At 37.8% G+C, this 16174-nt stretch overlaps 1 protein-coding gene across 8 annotated transcripts in view; it reads left to right on the top strand.

The window, feature by feature from the left end:
- EVC2 (EvC ciliary complex subunit 2) overlaps positions 1-16174 on the top strand; it is a 73984-nt gene that overhangs the window by 22879 nt on the left and 34931 nt on the right. For all 8 annotated transcript variants that reach the window (XM_069014460.1, XM_069014467.1, XM_069014461.1 and 5 more), the window contains exons 8-11: positions 733-867; positions 2330-2481; positions 11910-12234; positions 14935-15174. In XM_069014460.1, the coding sequence (XP_068870561.1) occupies positions 733-867; positions 2330-2481; positions 11910-12234; positions 14935-15174 (852 nt within the window). The remainder of the gene's footprint in view (positions 1-732; positions 868-2329; positions 2482-11909; positions 12235-14934; positions 15175-16174) is intronic.

Genomic DNA, 16174 nt, shown 5'->3' with positions numbered 1-16174 from the left:
AACAAACACTGAATTAACTTTTGCTACATAGAGCATGAAGTAAAAATTAATTTTTAATGCAATTCAATTTAAAGATTAAGTTAAGAGCTAAAGTGAAAGGCCTGCAAAGTTCTTACGTGGCTCATGGTTCCACTGGTTCGTATCTGGTTTGTGCCCCTCTTTTCTGATTCAGGCTAATGCGTGAACTGCAAGGTTGCACACAGATTGAGTGGGTTTGTGATTGGGTCAGTTGCATATTTATTCTGAAATCATATTGATACCTTTTCCCTATGGTGTTTACTCAGTTTCATTGAATCAAGAAATGGCCATTAATTTAAGTAGCCAACATCTGACTGACTTTCCAGAGCCTATGAGCATCAAATGCCATCAGTTTCAATGAGACTTCTTAGAAGAGTCTGGCAACTTTGGAAAATAGGCTGTTAAGAACAGGACATCCAAAAGTCACTGCAAAAAAATTTAGTCTGTGGAGTTCTGTTGCTTGGAATTACACAGGAATTTGGACTAGGTGAACATAGCAAACTGTGCTGACTTGGGAACGTATTGAAAATACACACTTGTTTGAAAATATTCATCAAGATGTAGAAATAACAATGCTGAGAAATCCTGAAGTCATGTGAAGCCATTTAAAAATAATTTACTGTTTGCTTAGTTACAATCTTTGAATTACAGTTATGATCTGATCTTTATATATATTTAAAATATAATTTTAATTAAATGATCTTTTAATTTCAGATTTTATACAGCCATGGCATCAGTGCTTCAGGGTTCTTCATTGCTTTTTTCGTTTCCCTTGTGTTGACATGTGCTGTTTTTTTCATCATTTACCGAACCCAAATACTAAAATGGAGTTTCTGTAGTAAAAACCAGGTGAGTTGTACTGTCTGTGAGGGTAAGTTATTTAATTTTTTTCACTGATTATATGTGATGATATAACTTGCTAACTAAGATTGTCTGAAGAGTTTTTGAAGATGAATAAAAAGCCACCAAGTGATGGATTTGGCTCGCAGATAATGTAACCTCTACAGCCGCTAATCTTTAGTGCAATCAGATTTAGAGATGAGTGTAAGAATGATACCCTGATCCAAACAACTGCTGTCAGTACCTAGATGTTGGCCCTAGATCAGAGGGAGATTACCCTTTACCTGTTAGTTGCTTTCCATATTCTCCTCTTCCTCCCCTCTGTCCCTCAGAATAAGAGGCAGGATGTCTCTGGGTTATAAGCAATTTCCAGGGGAGTAGAAAAGTTACCTTGAGTACAGCAACTTGGGTGAAAATTTTTTTCTGATTATCAGGAATAAGGATTTGAATTTTGGTCTTAGTTTATTCAATGTACATTAATATATTCAGTGATTAAGCAAAACAGATGCGATTGGGGATGGAGCATTTTTGTTGTTCTGTGCCAGTTTGAGGAAAGTATTTCAGTACATACTGGACCAGAGAAAGAAAATACAGAAGCTGATAAATATTAATCAAGTTTGTGCAATTTCAGCCCTTCCTTCTATTAATTATTTTTGTATTTATGTAAAGCAGAACAACTTCATTGGGAGGGATCTAGAGATCTTAGTCAGAATATTACATTGATTGGACCAGTCCTAGGAGAGTTGTGCTGAGAGGTTTGAATCCCTTGTCTGCACAAAGGGAGGTGGATCTCTCATCTCCCTGGACTGACTGGAGTAGCTCACAAACCACTTGGCAGCCTTTCTGCGGGTGAAAATTACACCACCAATAACTTTTATTTATTTTAGGTCTGAAGAATTAATCTCTTGAAATGAAAAGGATGTGACTTATGTCTTTTTACAAAAGCAACTGTGATAATGAAGTAGTAAAAAAGGTCCATCTTGGTCTAGCATCAAATATTTAGAGTGGGATTTTTGCACAATATTATTAGCCCTCAATCTCAAAGTCTCTGTCAACTGAGTCACTTCCATCATGCACAGGATTAGTTTTTCCATGTTGTTCACCTCATAATACTGTAATTTTGCCATATGTAATTTGTAAACCACGGAAATTTTTTTAAAAAATTACCTAGGAAGTTTGAAGTGGAAGATAACTTCCTAGATGACTTTCACAAATGTTCTGTGTTCTCCATTTCTTCATCTGTATTCCAGATCAGTTACATACTAAAAAACATCAGTCTGAAATAAAAGTAATATATTTGGTTTCAGATACATATCTGAATTGCACAACCTCTTTATACTCTTTCCAGCTCTACAGTTTGATGATAAATAGAAACCTTCTCACCCAAAGTTAAACTGCAGATCAGACACTCATTATACATTTTTTTTATAATCTAAAGTTTTTTACTTCTTCTTTCTTTTTTTTTTTTAAGGAGATACAGCCTGAACGCAACCAAAATCATAAACTGGAGCATTCTCAATTTAATTCAGGTGATCTGTTTAGTGAAGATATAATTTTGGATGACCAAATCATTGATATTCTGTCCTTTGAAGAACCTGGGAACATGCTTCAGGCTTTAGAAGAGTAAGAATTCACTGCTGTTACATCACATTTATTATTTTTATCATCAGCCAAACCTTTGAATATGTTTTGAGTATCTGCTCTTCATTGTTTTTTTTATAGCGTCTGTTTACACATATTACTGCACTACCTTAGGTTTTGGACCTGTTTTAAACAATCATCTATGGGAACAGAAAGCCATCATATTTCATATTGATTCACCTGTAGAAGTCACAACTCCATCTAGGCCTTAGACATGCAAGTTTTCCAATCCAAATAAACACCTTGTTTCGTCTTTCTGTGGTTCACTAGGTGAAGGGAAACTTCTTGGTGTGCAAGAAAATACTGAAACACAGTATTCTACTATTGCTTAACACATCAAGCTGTCAAAAGCATGGCTTTTGTCCTAGAAAAGAGAGCCCCTGCTGAGTGCCTGCATTACTGTTCAGCAGTGTATCTTGAAAACACTTGGATCAGAGTCTAAGGTGTGACAGTCTGTAGTGCTGCCAGAAAGATACCATGTACCTGTGGTTGGTGGGACTGCTTGGTAGAGCACAGAAACACTCCTGATACTGTTGAAAGGCTTTTTGACAGAAACATGCCACTGTTAAAGGTCATCTGTTCTTCAGCCGAATTTTGTAAAAAGGTCTGATGTGAGGATGAGCAGATGTTGTTTATGCAGTCTTATCATTACCTCCTGGTAAGTGAAATTAAAGGCAGTATTATGCAACTATAAAATCTCTGGAAGCTGGAAAGTTACAGGATGGAATTTTCTTTCTTAAAGGGTAACTAACAGCATTATTATTTTCTGCCTTTCCCTGATAATTGGGAACTTACCTCTATAAATTGCACATTGGTTCTTGATTTTATAACTGTATAGCAATGCAGGCTTTGAGAAGACTTATCCTGAAAATCATTTTGTGAATATTAAGAACAGGATCAAACATTTTTTTAAACTCGCTTTAGTATTAATTTATTTCAGGGATAGTTAGTATCTAGCTAGGTTGAAAAAATTGCTGCACTATTTTCAGATACATTACAGATTAGAAAGGCAAATATTCTTGCAAACCTTTGGAAAGTTTTATTTTTATAACAGGTTTATTTCTAAACCTATAAAACAGGATTTGTGTCTTAAATTTGAATGTGTGTCCAGGGGCTAAAGTTTTTAAATGTTTTCAGGAAGTTAGTGCATATGTCTCTTGCTTCCTTTTCTTTCCTCAGTTTCTATTTTCTTTACCTCTAAAGAGATAGAGCGTTGCAGTGAATAAAGTAGATGCCCATGAGTCAACACTCACTAACCTGCTCCACCTCCTAAGATGTCTTTCCCTTTTTCCAGGATGAGGATAGTAGATAGACCACAAAGGTATTCAGAGTTACAGTGATTCCTGATGACTGAAAGGGTGATAGGTATGTTCAGCCAAACAACATCATCTTGCTTGTATGCTAGCTTGGTAATTCCTTCTGCATGTTTTGGTGCAGATCTGTTTCATTTTTGTCTACATGACACACATACAAGCTTGCCAGCATAATTGATAACATCCTTTTCATTCCACTGTCATGGCTGGAATCATTCTGGTCTTTCAGATACAAACGAGAAAAATAACTCTGAAAAGTAAGAGCCACATGTTTTTTCTTCTTTGCAACATAAATCTGTGTTGTGTTTTAAGAAGTGACAGTGCCAAATCATTTAGGAGATACATCAGGAGCATGTGTTCAATATTTATGGACAGGGTCAGCTTTGGAGTGTAGACAGTTTTCAGTGTCAGGAGGATTGTCTAGAGAACAAAACATACTTACAATGTTTCATAAGGAAGCTTCTTGGTTACTCATTTTGTGAATTTTGTCTTAATAAGTCATATACTTGATGTGAATTATGCAGCAAAATAGCTTGACTTTTATTCTCAGTAGGTTCCTTGCTGTGTATATTACTGAATATTGGATTCTGGGCAATGAATACTAATGAGGGGAAGCTGTATGATTTGAATATTTGACATGCACACTAGAAGATCATGTTACAAAATGTTGTGGGTCTCTTTTTTCATATGTCTAGAGGAGAATATGAAGAGAGCTGAGCAATTTGAGTTTGTGTCCAATGTGATGGAGCTTGATCATACTCATAGTCTCAAAAGATAAAGATCTGTTAAAGGGAACTTAATTTCTTTGAATGGCTTTTCACTACTACACCTTTTCTTTTTAATCTTCATTTTCTACAGCTATGCTTCCTTGAGTTTGTCAAAGCTCTGACAATTTGAATGAAATTCAAATTGAATTTGAACTTGCTTGCTGATACACAATACATACTGCCAATTATTTTGGTAAATGACTTAAGTAATATGTGTACATTGCAGCTGATTTTTTTCCTGTGGTAGAGGACACTGAGGCCAATGTACTAGAGAACAGGATCAAACTGTCTCCAAAAAGCCTTGACAGGAAAATGAAAACAATTTACCACAATTTTAGAAATTCACTTTTTCTTTCTAAATGTAAATTTCTTGCAGTACATGTCAGTTGGATTTGCTGTGGAGCAAATGTTCTTTTTTTTTAAACCCTGGATTCAAATGGAAAGTAAGAATCATAGAATCATAGAATGTTAAGGGGTTGGAAGGGACCATAGAGATCCTCTAGTCCCAACCCTCCCTGCCGTAAGCAGGGACATCTCCCACCAGACCACGTTGCTCAAGGCCTTATCCAGCCTGGCTTTGAACACTAACAGGGATGGGGTGTAAATGATCATGTTGTCATAGCACCTAGACTAGAATATTCCTACATGGAAAATGGTGAAGAATAGTTATATTGTTAGTACAAAAAAATATGAGGAGCTAAATTTCTGGTTTTCATAACTTGGAAAGAGTGTCATTAAAATTTTGGAATTTTTGAAGGGACAGCCTATTCTGTACAATGTGTACAATGCAGGAATATAACTGTAAATAATAATCACATTGATGTAAGATGCAGTGAATGGTCATGGTATGAACTTCAAACCCTGTATTTGTAGTTCTGTGTTATGAATGGTGCTAGAAACTCGACAAGTATGTAAACTATACTTTTTTTCATCGGAGTTCAAATGCTTAGTATATGATAGGAGCCTGTAAGACTAAGGAGCTGAAGAAAACGAGTAATTTGAAATTAATGAATACGAATCTTTTTTCATCTTAAAAATGTCACTTTTCTTTGATGTTGGCTGACCGTGAAGTGTTTAGAATTATAAGGGTCATTTCTGCTGTCTATGTGGAACAATTTATCTCATCCAGAAGAGAGTCTTCTTTTGAGAGTTGTGCAGTTCTTGATACTTTATTCCATATAATTTTGAAAGAAGATTGATATCTCCTACCATTTCTGTCATCTGAATGCTCTCCCTGCCTGGATAGATCAGAAGAATTGGAGCAGATCATAGCAGAGTTGGAAGCTCCTCAGGCATTAATGCATAATGCATATAGCAATAATACTTATTTATGATTTTGTTGGTATCCAGGCTGAAGTTGGTGTTTTTGAAATCGGTGGTGAAATGTGTGATAACTTCACCAGAAGCAGAATTGGAGTCTTTCATACACTCTTTTTGCACGGTCACTTTTCTGAGCGAGTGAAGTAACCATTTTCTGAACTCGGTTGCAGCAGCAGTATTGTAGGTAGATGTCGTTTTAAAATTGATTTTCTGAAGATGGCTGATTTGTCATATTTCTTATTTTGTGCAAGCAATGCAGAGGTTCTCAGTCTCTTAAATGCTGGATTTTTAAAATATTTTCTAAACAGATAATTGTAAGAATTTAAATACCTTTAGTCTCTTTATATTGCTGTGGAGAGTTAAAAGAATTTGACAGGTGAAACAGATCTAGTGCTTAGACTTTCTAGCAGGTTTTCATGAATCTTTGTTTTCTGAAGAGCTTCTGCTCTCTCAGCTCAATTTATCTTTTTCAGTTTTAATTTAATTATTATTTCTTGGCTGTATATCAGGAATCCTGTTTTTGGTTTTGCCAGCATTCTGACTTCTGGAAAGCTAAACTTAACCTGTGACTCATCTGTGTGAAAGCATCCTTAGATAATCCTCATGTACCTTTCTTAGCAATTTCATTTACTGATGTGATGTCTTGTATTCTCTGTGGGCTCCTGCACGAGCTGTGCTGAGTTCACTCTTGGCTGTGTAAGTGTCACAGGACTGATGGATGAACTTCCCCAGTTCAGAGCTGGCTGCAGGCCACTACAGCTACTGGTGTATCACAGAGCATTTCAGACCTGTGCTAACACAGCCTGGTAGTGGACAGGGACCAGGGAAAGGCAACACGCCCCACTCTGGCACAAGAGGGCTGAAGAATTTGGGCTTGGGCAGTCAGTAACTGTTGGTGGGTGTTCAGACCTCATGCCATTGCCTCTGCTTCTACTCTAGTACTGTTTGAATCTCCTGCAAAGGTTTGTGCTTTGTTGTGTTGCAGCTGTGTAAATCCCTGCCCTGAAGTGTTTAGTCTCTGTTGAGACTGGACCCAGCAGGAGAGCATGGAATGCAAAGGACGGAAAAAGGGAGGGAGGTGTTGAAGGGAGGAAGGTATGGGGCTGCACAGAGGGTCCACATTGACATGCTACTTTAAAAAAACACCAGCAAAACACAACAACAAACTAAACAGACAAAAAACCAGAAGAAACAACACATAGCTCCACTTACTGATAATGTATTTCTAACCCCTCAATAAATGGGTGATTTGTGAAACGAACCACATCAGCAGCTTTCGAAGACCTCTAATGCTCATTATACTTGAATTGGCTTTCTTTTCTTACTGTGACTAAAGGCAGCACTGCAGGAACTGGTTTCTTTGTGATTCTTCTGGTCTGACTCTTTCTCCATCTTCACTCCAGACTCTGAAGTGTGACAAGGCAACACAGACCATAATGCTGGATTTTGTCAGCCCGTTTCCTTTCTCACTGCAGCTGTCCCATCATCACTGTGCCTTTGGGTGGGTACAGGACATGTGCTGCTCTGGCTGTAATAGTGGGTGCCACTGAGCTGGGGTGCTTGTCTGTCTGTCCTTCCCTCTTTGCATTCCCCTCTCCATCAGGAGTTGGTGCAGCTGCTGTGCCTTGGGCCTCTGAGGAGTCACTGCTGAAGTGGGAACAGTGGAGACAAAGTGTCCACAAATGGCTCTAAATTACTTAATTACACGCTTTTCAGGAGTGTTGTGTATTTGAAGCATTACTTTTACAGAAACAGCTATGATGGAGCTCCAGTCTCCTCTGGATACTTTTGTAATATGTGTCCTACTAATTGTCTTTCTTTGGCAGATCAGAGATGAGCCTTCTGAGAATGACAGTCTTTTGTGCTTTGATGGGAAAATGTCACTGAAGGGAAATTTGCTTAATGTTTCTCTCCCTTTTAGACTTCATAAAGTTGTGTCACAGTAGTTTCTTATCTTTATAAACTCAGAATTAGTTTTAAAAATGTGTTTGAAAGCCATTAGTTATTTTTAGGACTGTTAAATTCAGCAGCTATTAGTTCTCCTGTTCAAAAATTCTCTCTGTGGGCCTGTAAGTTGAATAATAAGACTTAGAGACACATTTACTTGGTAGTTAATGAGTGGTTTCCTTTTTTTGTAGTGTGTTGTGTTTAGGTTTGTTTTTTTTAAATGAACTGTAGTTGCTTTCCTGACCCAGCTGCTGTCCTGTATTCTTTCATTAGGTCTGTGGAGGACATCAGTTGCTCAGGCACTCTCTCTGCCTCTTTGTTTGGCATCTGGGATTTTCCCCTTCCAGGTCTCTCTGACAAATTTTAAAATCCTCTTTTCTCTTCAAGTGAGTGAGAAAGCTATACGCTTGCTGTTTGAAGTTTCATTTTCTGTGTGTCTGTTCACCTTTCCTTCCCCCACCCTTTTGTGCCACCTGCCTTCTGTACTGTCCTCATCCTTTCTCAGCATGCTTTGTCCAACAAAAGCTTTCATCTTTTTCATCAATAGGTTGCCATCAGCTACCTGTGCTTCATCAGCTTTCATGTTTCTGTGATGCTGAATGTACTCACAGAGTGGGGCAAGACCTTTTAAATATCAATTGCTGTAACAAGCAGAGTGCAAAGCATTTAAAGCAAATTATTAAATGTACCTTGGCTTGAGGAGACACAGAGTGTCAAGCTAGAATCTTTTTTCCCTATGTGTCGTGAAACATTTAATCTGGTTGATTGTAAACATCGTTTTTCTGATGGACTTGAATGAAACCAAATGAAAGCATTTGGTTTATTATATGTACAGGATTCCTGTGTTTTACTGACTGTTGGTGTGATGCAGCATGCTCGGGGTGCTCTCAACCTCTCTGTTTTGAGTAAAGAGCTTGAAGCAAGGTTTCTGATGTGTGTGATGAGCTTGTCTCACTTCTGCTGGCTGCTGTGTGAAGATCATGGAGCAGAAGTAGAGCACATCACATGGAAGGGAGCTTTCAAGTTTTTACAGACACAACCTTTCTTCAGCTGCCACTGACAAAACGTCGTGGTGTGGCTGCTATCTTCGAAGATGTGACGTGGGAGAGCTGTGGCTTGTAACTCTTCTTTCTGTGCTGTACTTTTCTCTATGCTGTTACCCTTGGTTTGTTGGAACAGTTCATAGACTTCTCTTTCATTGCCTTCTTCAGTAATGTGCTGTCAGGGAAATGAAGAGTATGAGTTGCAGGTTGAATACACCTGAGATCTTCTGAGCCTCATGATTCACTTGCTGACACACCAGCATCAGGTTATTATTATTGTTGCTCCTCCTGCATTTTGCATCATGCAGAGTTACTGGGGTACTGTAGGGTCTACTTTTTACTTGAGGGTGAAATCTACTATTTACTTGAGGGTGAAAAAGTGCATGGAAGTCTTGTTTGAAATGAAATCAGGTTGAGTCTGTAATGACTTGCAGTAAATAGGAAGAAGTGACGTGGAAAGACTGAGGGAAAGATAATAGGAAATGTTCTGAAGGTGTTTTATTTTGGTTTTCATTCTTGGGATCACTGTTGAAGAAGAGTGACTTTTTTTGAAGCATGCTTTAAAAAAACCCTGAATTTGTGATAAGGAATAAATTATGTGTTATGAACTATGTATCAGTGTGGTAGAGCTGTGAAGTGTTACTTTCCAGGGAGAGAGATGAGAGTTCAGTCTTTCACATCTCAATAAGGAAGTGTTAGTAGGTGCTGGGGCGATCATCTATCACTGCATGCTTGAAGAACAGAAAAATAACAACTAAGGAACTTTTCGTTCCAGCAAACAATGAGAGTTGGAAGTTGTAACAAATAAAATTCGAGCTGAGGATGAGGTTACCATTTTTTAGAGAAATTATCTAGTGGAACAATTTATTAAAATGCTTAGTTCTTTGTTAGGGGATGCTTTAAAACTGGGATGTTTCTCACAAGACAGATATGCTTCAATTAAATCAGAACTGATGAACTTAAAGCAGGAAGTAAAACAGAAAAATAAATCTGGTGGCTTGGATTTTACAGGCTAATAATGAATTGGTGAATCTATGAAGGGAAGCCTCCTACCACTGCTTCACAGTCATTAGAGAAACGTTATAGCATAAAGCTCCCATTCTCTGAATCCTTGTTTTTGTTTAAGTTCATTTACACAACTCTGAAACACTTCTTTTTTCCAAGTTGTCACAAATGGGTTGGTAATAGCTGGCTGTGTCAGCAAAAGTCGTAGGACTATAAACAAAATGACTTAAGAGAAAACACACATCTGTATCTGCTGTGTTGCTTCAGCATCCTGTTACCTTGATCCTGCCATCACCTGCCCTCTGTCTTGGAGCAAGAAGGACTCTCCCGAAGGAGAGGGAGCAGATCAGTGCCCTGGGACACTTTACCGTGGATGTAGGTGAATGTTACCCAAGACAGCTGTGTACCTCCAGCTGCACTATCCATCTGTAGACAGGACAGAGAAGCTGGATGGTTGTATTGTCTTGGGGATATTAGAGCAAATATTAGAGTACAGGAATCTTCATATTCCTGTGAGGAATGTTTCAGGCACATGGTACTTCAATGCAGGAATTTGTGTTCCTGTATATGAGGAAGAGGGGGTAAAATGGAGGAGGTTTAGTAGCTGCAACCAACCAGCCAGCCCTGCAGCAGATCACCAAGGTGAGGATGGCCATCACCTGTGTGTTTCTGTGGTTTTGAGAGAACGCAACAGAAAATCAGTCTGTGGTAGATGATTACATTTTAAAGGTGGTCTCCCAAAAACTTCCAATATTTGAATCATTGTAAGAAAACAATTCCATTCCATCAATTTCTAGATGGGGAAAATACATCTCTTGTGTTATCAGGGGGGCAGTGATGATATGTCAGTGGTTTACTTTTAGTTAAACTTTACTTGCTTATGTAAGGAAAAGAAAGTTTGACAAAAATAGCACTTGCATGCCTTCATTTATATCATTCTGAATGCAGTATCATTCTACTCTCTTGGAAGTCTTACCAAGATCTTTGCTATGGAATTGAAATTTATTCTAAGATTTGTCTGTGGAAAAATTAGATCAATAATTTAGCCTAAGCAAAAAATTGAATGTGTTTAAGCTCCTAAAAGTATGTTTTGTAGGTCACAAAGAAATTCATGTATGCATGGTCAACACACAGAAGAATACACTGTTATGTATTCATGTAGTTTGACATGCAGGAGCAAAACCCACCTAATTTTCCAGTGTTAAATTGAGTTCAGGTGTAGAATTTAGAGTAGTTACATTGTATATTAAATTAGAATAATTATAATTCCAATTTAACTCTAAACATAAATGGGAATGTATTTATACACAACATGACATATATTTCATTTTCTAAAAGCTCTTATATTTTCATCTGGTTTTAATCTCTTTTCTAGAACTCTGTTAATGTTCATGAGTGACAGATACACACTTTTATTTCATTTGTATCAGCACATAGTTGAAACTGTCTCCTCTTCCCTGCAGACAAGGGAGTACACCAGCCAAGAATATAAAACAGCGATGTATCAATCTAGATGGGTCAGTGAGTTTAGAACTATTTTACAAATTCAGTAAAAGTTATAGTCTATTCAGGTGCCCATTTGATCTGCCATCAGGTACAGAGATCAAATCCCAACACAGATAGTGGAGTTTTTTGGTTTGTCTTTTTTTTTTGGGGGGGGGAGGGAGGAGGGGGGCATCAGACATTTCTGTTGGCTTATATCTGAGGGAATGTTTTAAGTATTAGTAAAGAAAAGATTTTTCTTTTTCTGTCTGAAATGGAAATATGGACATACTTCATTAAACTTGCTGTAGTAGAAGCAAGTACCCTGCTGTTTAATGAATTATTACTATCATGATTTATAAACTCATATGCTATGATATTCTGGCAGTTCTCTGACTGCCATTTCATTACCCAGTATTGAGTGAATCTGGATACAATCTAGAGACTGAATGCTCTAGATACAAGGTTCTTATTTTCTGGTAGAAATTTCCCATAATCTGCAATTTCTGACAGTCCTGATTACCTTTGTACAGTCTGGAGGTTGCCAGCCTGACACGGGCAGATGCTGATCTGGAGGCATGTCGAACACAGATCTGTAAAGAAGTGATTGCTATGATGCTGAAGAACATGGCCTTAAATCACAGCCTCTTTCCTCATGTGGAGAAGAAGATAAGTTCTGTTTTCAAAAAGCGGTTTCTTGCAATGGAGAAAGAGATTCAAGAGGAGTACGAAAGGAAGATGGTGGCTTTAACAGCTGAGTGTCGTCTGGAAACTAGGAAGACAATGGAGGCTCAATGCCAAAAAGCAAGAGCTGCAAATGGAGAGGCTGAGGAACTAATGAGGAAAATTAATGAAAAGGTAAGTCTGGTTTTAAATCAGGATGTTTTACATCATATGTAGTTTTATGGAGATGGTTTCTCTATGACTAGAGCAGCTTAGTTACCCTGTTAGAAGAGTAAAGATGAAGATTTACAATTAAATATGTTCAAAAATTCAGATGTCATAATTAGGGTAGTTGTTATTAAGAAATGGGGTTTAATATCACCAGAAAACAAATTTTTCTCTAGGGAGTCTGTGACAGCGGAAAACAAAGTGTTGTCATTACCCTGTTTTTCTTTACAATCACTTATGCTGTTGCAAAGTGGTGTGTTTTTATTTCCTGTATTTTACTGCAGCACTTTCTGAGATTTCAGCCTCTGTGTGAAGTATTTTGCACATTCAGAGCAGAACAAATTCCCTGCATCATAAACCTTACAGTCTAGGTAAAAAGCTTTCAATATTTATGTTCTTTTTTTGAAGAAAATTAGAATATAAGGACAACCAAAGACTGATTTCCCTCTGAAATCAGAACAATCCATATTTTAGACAGAGCGAGGAGTGGACTTCTCTTGGAAATAGCCTCTGGATAATAAATAAATAACTGAAGTCTGAGCATGATTCCGTAGGAGTTCAGAGTGAAAACTGAGAGCTTATGTGTATCACTTTCATTCAGAGATCTCTGAATGGATAAGTTTCATTGCCCAGGATTTCACGGGTAGTTACTAGCTGGAAATAGAGCCTGGGTCACCAGGCCAATATCCCATGTACAGAGTTATCTTCCAGTCTTCCATGTCTTTTTTCAAGGATATTGAATGTTTACAATAAAACTGATTTCCCCCCACCCTTTTTCTTTATTACTGTTTTTAACAACTTCCTATGGTTTGGAAGGGTTCTGGTAAGTTTTGAATATTTCATCTCTGTAAGCTTAAAATGCCGAAATGCCCAAGTTGATGTTTCATGTTTGTTTGTTAAGTGGGTGACTTGGTGGGAACAAATGGTGCAGTTTGTTACTTACTAGTGGGGCTTTGCTTCTGGACCACAAGTGGTATTTGCATATCGCATACCAATAACTGTTAAGGTCTTTTATGAAAATTCATGATTAAACTTTTGACACAAGAAGTTTTTTTTGCTGAGTGTGACCCATCAAAGGTACTCCAGTATGCTGAGGCTCTCAGGAAGAACTTTGTTTTATCAGGCTGTTGTGTAGTGAAAATCAGGCACAAGGCTAGTGGGCAAGTAGAATTTCTTTGATGTTTCCAGGTGAATTTTAAATTGTGACTCTGTGTAGCTTTCCATACCTGTAGGATATGCATATCCTCAACTAGAGGTGCTACAAACATAAGAGATGGGAAGGAAGAAACATTTGTGGATGCCTTCTTAAGGATGAGGTGAACTGTACTCTGCAGAAGACTTTTTCCTTCTGTTGGACACAGAAGGAGCCTAGACCTCACTGAGATGTCCTGCCTTTGCAGAGAGAGGGACCTGACTGAAACTCAGTGTGTGATCTCACACTAAATATACTCTCAGCAAAGTGGCTTTGCTTTGTAAGAAATGCATTGGTGTTGGTTTAGTCTGATTTGTACTGAAAATCCTGAATGCTGGGAGTCAAGTAAACAATTATGGTCAGTCCAGTACTTGTCCTGGTCCATTTTCCATATCCTATCATCTTCCTGTTCACTTTTCTGTCTCTAGAAGGACCTGGGTTTGTACTTGCCACAGCATGTGGTCCAGAAGGACATTCTGGAGCATGAGGTTTGGCTCACTCCTGTGCTCCTGGGCAGCAGGTGTACTGACACCCAAGAGATGGCAGTGGAACACAGCTGGAGCAATAACCTACTCCCCTTCTCAGCCAAAATGTAGAATTTATATTCCTTGCCTTTTTGATTAATTATTTGCTGCCTGCAATGTGTCTCTTGGGAATGAGAAGTGACGTGCAGAAGGCAGTTCTCCTCAAGATAATTGGTATGAAATTTAGAACAAGACTGGCATAGTGACTGTTAGGTAGCTCTGCTAGCATAAGAAGCGTTCTTTGCTCTGTGGGACATGTATGTTTTGATTCTATAATGACTTTATGCCATCTGAGATTAAAACTATGAATATGTAAGTCTTACTAGAGAACTAAGAGAAAATATTTCTGGCAAAGAAGCTTTTAAAGTAATTGCCATTTAATTCTACACCATGGTTGTAAATGTAAATCTAAAATGATGCTCTTGGATTAATTTGTAGAAACTGATAGTTAAAGTAGGTCACCAATAATAAAAAACTTTCAGAGATTTTTAGTAGAATGGAGGAGGTTTTTTAATATTTATATTTAATTTATATTGTTTTTAAAAATATATTTTTTATTATTATTTCATTAGTATGCCTTATGAGTCTATTTAATTTTAATAGGATTTCAGGATTGATGAAACCTAAAAAATTAATTTCACATATAGTCTTTGTGTTGAATTTCATGCTCATTTATATAATTTATCTTACATAAGTCTTGTGAATTCTAAAAGGACTTCATTATGCTTTGGAAGTGGTATCTGTATGAGAGACTGGCATCTGTACAGCCCTGCCATCCAAACAGGTGAAAACTATGGGAAGTGTACACTGATTCAATATTAGCCTTCATTTAAACCTGAAATGACAGTAACTAAAGTATTTGTAAAATATGTATGAGCTAGTAGCACTGATACTTTAAAGTATGTTGAATTCTGAAAATCACTTCTGTTGTATTTATTTCCTTCTTTGCAGCCTGCTGTAGAATACAGAAGTCTTCTGGATAGACTTCACAGACTGGAGCAGGACTGCCTGAAGAGGTTCCTTTTCGTAAAGCAGGAGGAATATTTTGCAAAGGCTTATAGAGAGCTGGCTGTTACCCAAAGAAAGGAACTCCACAGTATCTTTTTTACACAGATAACAAATGCCACTTTAAAGGGAGAACTGAAGTTGGAAGCAGCTAAAACATTAGTGGAAGGTTACTCTAAAATACAGGTAATAGGATGATATCTCCATTCCTAACCTAAAGACAAAATAAAAACCTGCAGTAAGTTCTGAGAAATGTTTCAGGATAAATGTTACCACTTTCATAACTAACTTTCTTAGAAAGCATTTTAAAAATTATAATGCCTTTATTAGCACATCTAGACATCTACACAACTCTATATTTGTTCTGGTTTGGCCAAATTTAGAAATACATCATCTGAGAGAAGGCAGATTACAGCCATCCCTCCCCCACCAGGTTCAGGAAAAAATACATTTTCCTCAAAGGAAAGTGAAAGAGATAAAAACTATTTATTTAACAAACACACAGGAAGAGGATAATGATGGTAAATAATAAAACCTCTTGCTCTGCTATGGGAAACCTGGGAAAATTTCAGAGTTCTTCCGTAGATCTCTCTCTCCCCCTCCTTGGAGCTGGGATGGGGTGGTAGGCCCACCTCCAGGGCCAAGGCCTTGGTGGAAATTCCTCCCAATGTATTCTGATGTTGAAACAGTCCAGCAGAGGAAAAAAAAAAGAAAAAACAAAGTCCCAGGAAAAACAAAAGTTCAACTCTCCATCTCTCTCCAGAAAAAGAAAAAGGAGCTGAAAAACTGGCCGAAAGCAAGCCAGCTGCCTTCCCCACTCTCGCTCTGCTGCTGCAGCTGGAAAAAAAGTCTCTGTGTGACCTTGAACAAGCTGCAAACTGCTTTGAAGAAGTTTTTCTCAGGTTTTCCTTCCCCCTCTCAGGCTCAGTTTAAAGCCACAGAAAGGCACAAAATTAATTTCTGGACATGGGGCAGCGATAGGGGATACACATCACAAAGTCACCCTGAGACAATATTGAGGTATATGAACGTGTTCAAAACTCCCTAGGCAACAAGTGCTCTTCTATACTTCAGAAGATGTACTGAGCCCCCCATTCCAAATATGTTATTTTTGAAATTGTGTTGTGTCTGAAGTACTATGATTTTGTACTTAGAGGGGTTGAGTTTCTCTAGGTTATGTGATCCA

The sequence above is a fragment of the Aphelocoma coerulescens genome, chromosome 4, assembly GCF_041296385.1.
Source record: "Aphelocoma coerulescens isolate FSJ_1873_10779 chromosome 4, UR_Acoe_1.0, whole genome shotgun sequence".
In the NCBI taxonomy this organism is placed as follows: Eukaryota; Metazoa; Chordata; class Aves; order Passeriformes; family Corvidae; genus Aphelocoma; species Aphelocoma coerulescens.
The sequence above is the reverse complement of the archived record's forward strand: the minus strand, read 5'-3'. Positions and strand labels throughout refer to the sequence as shown.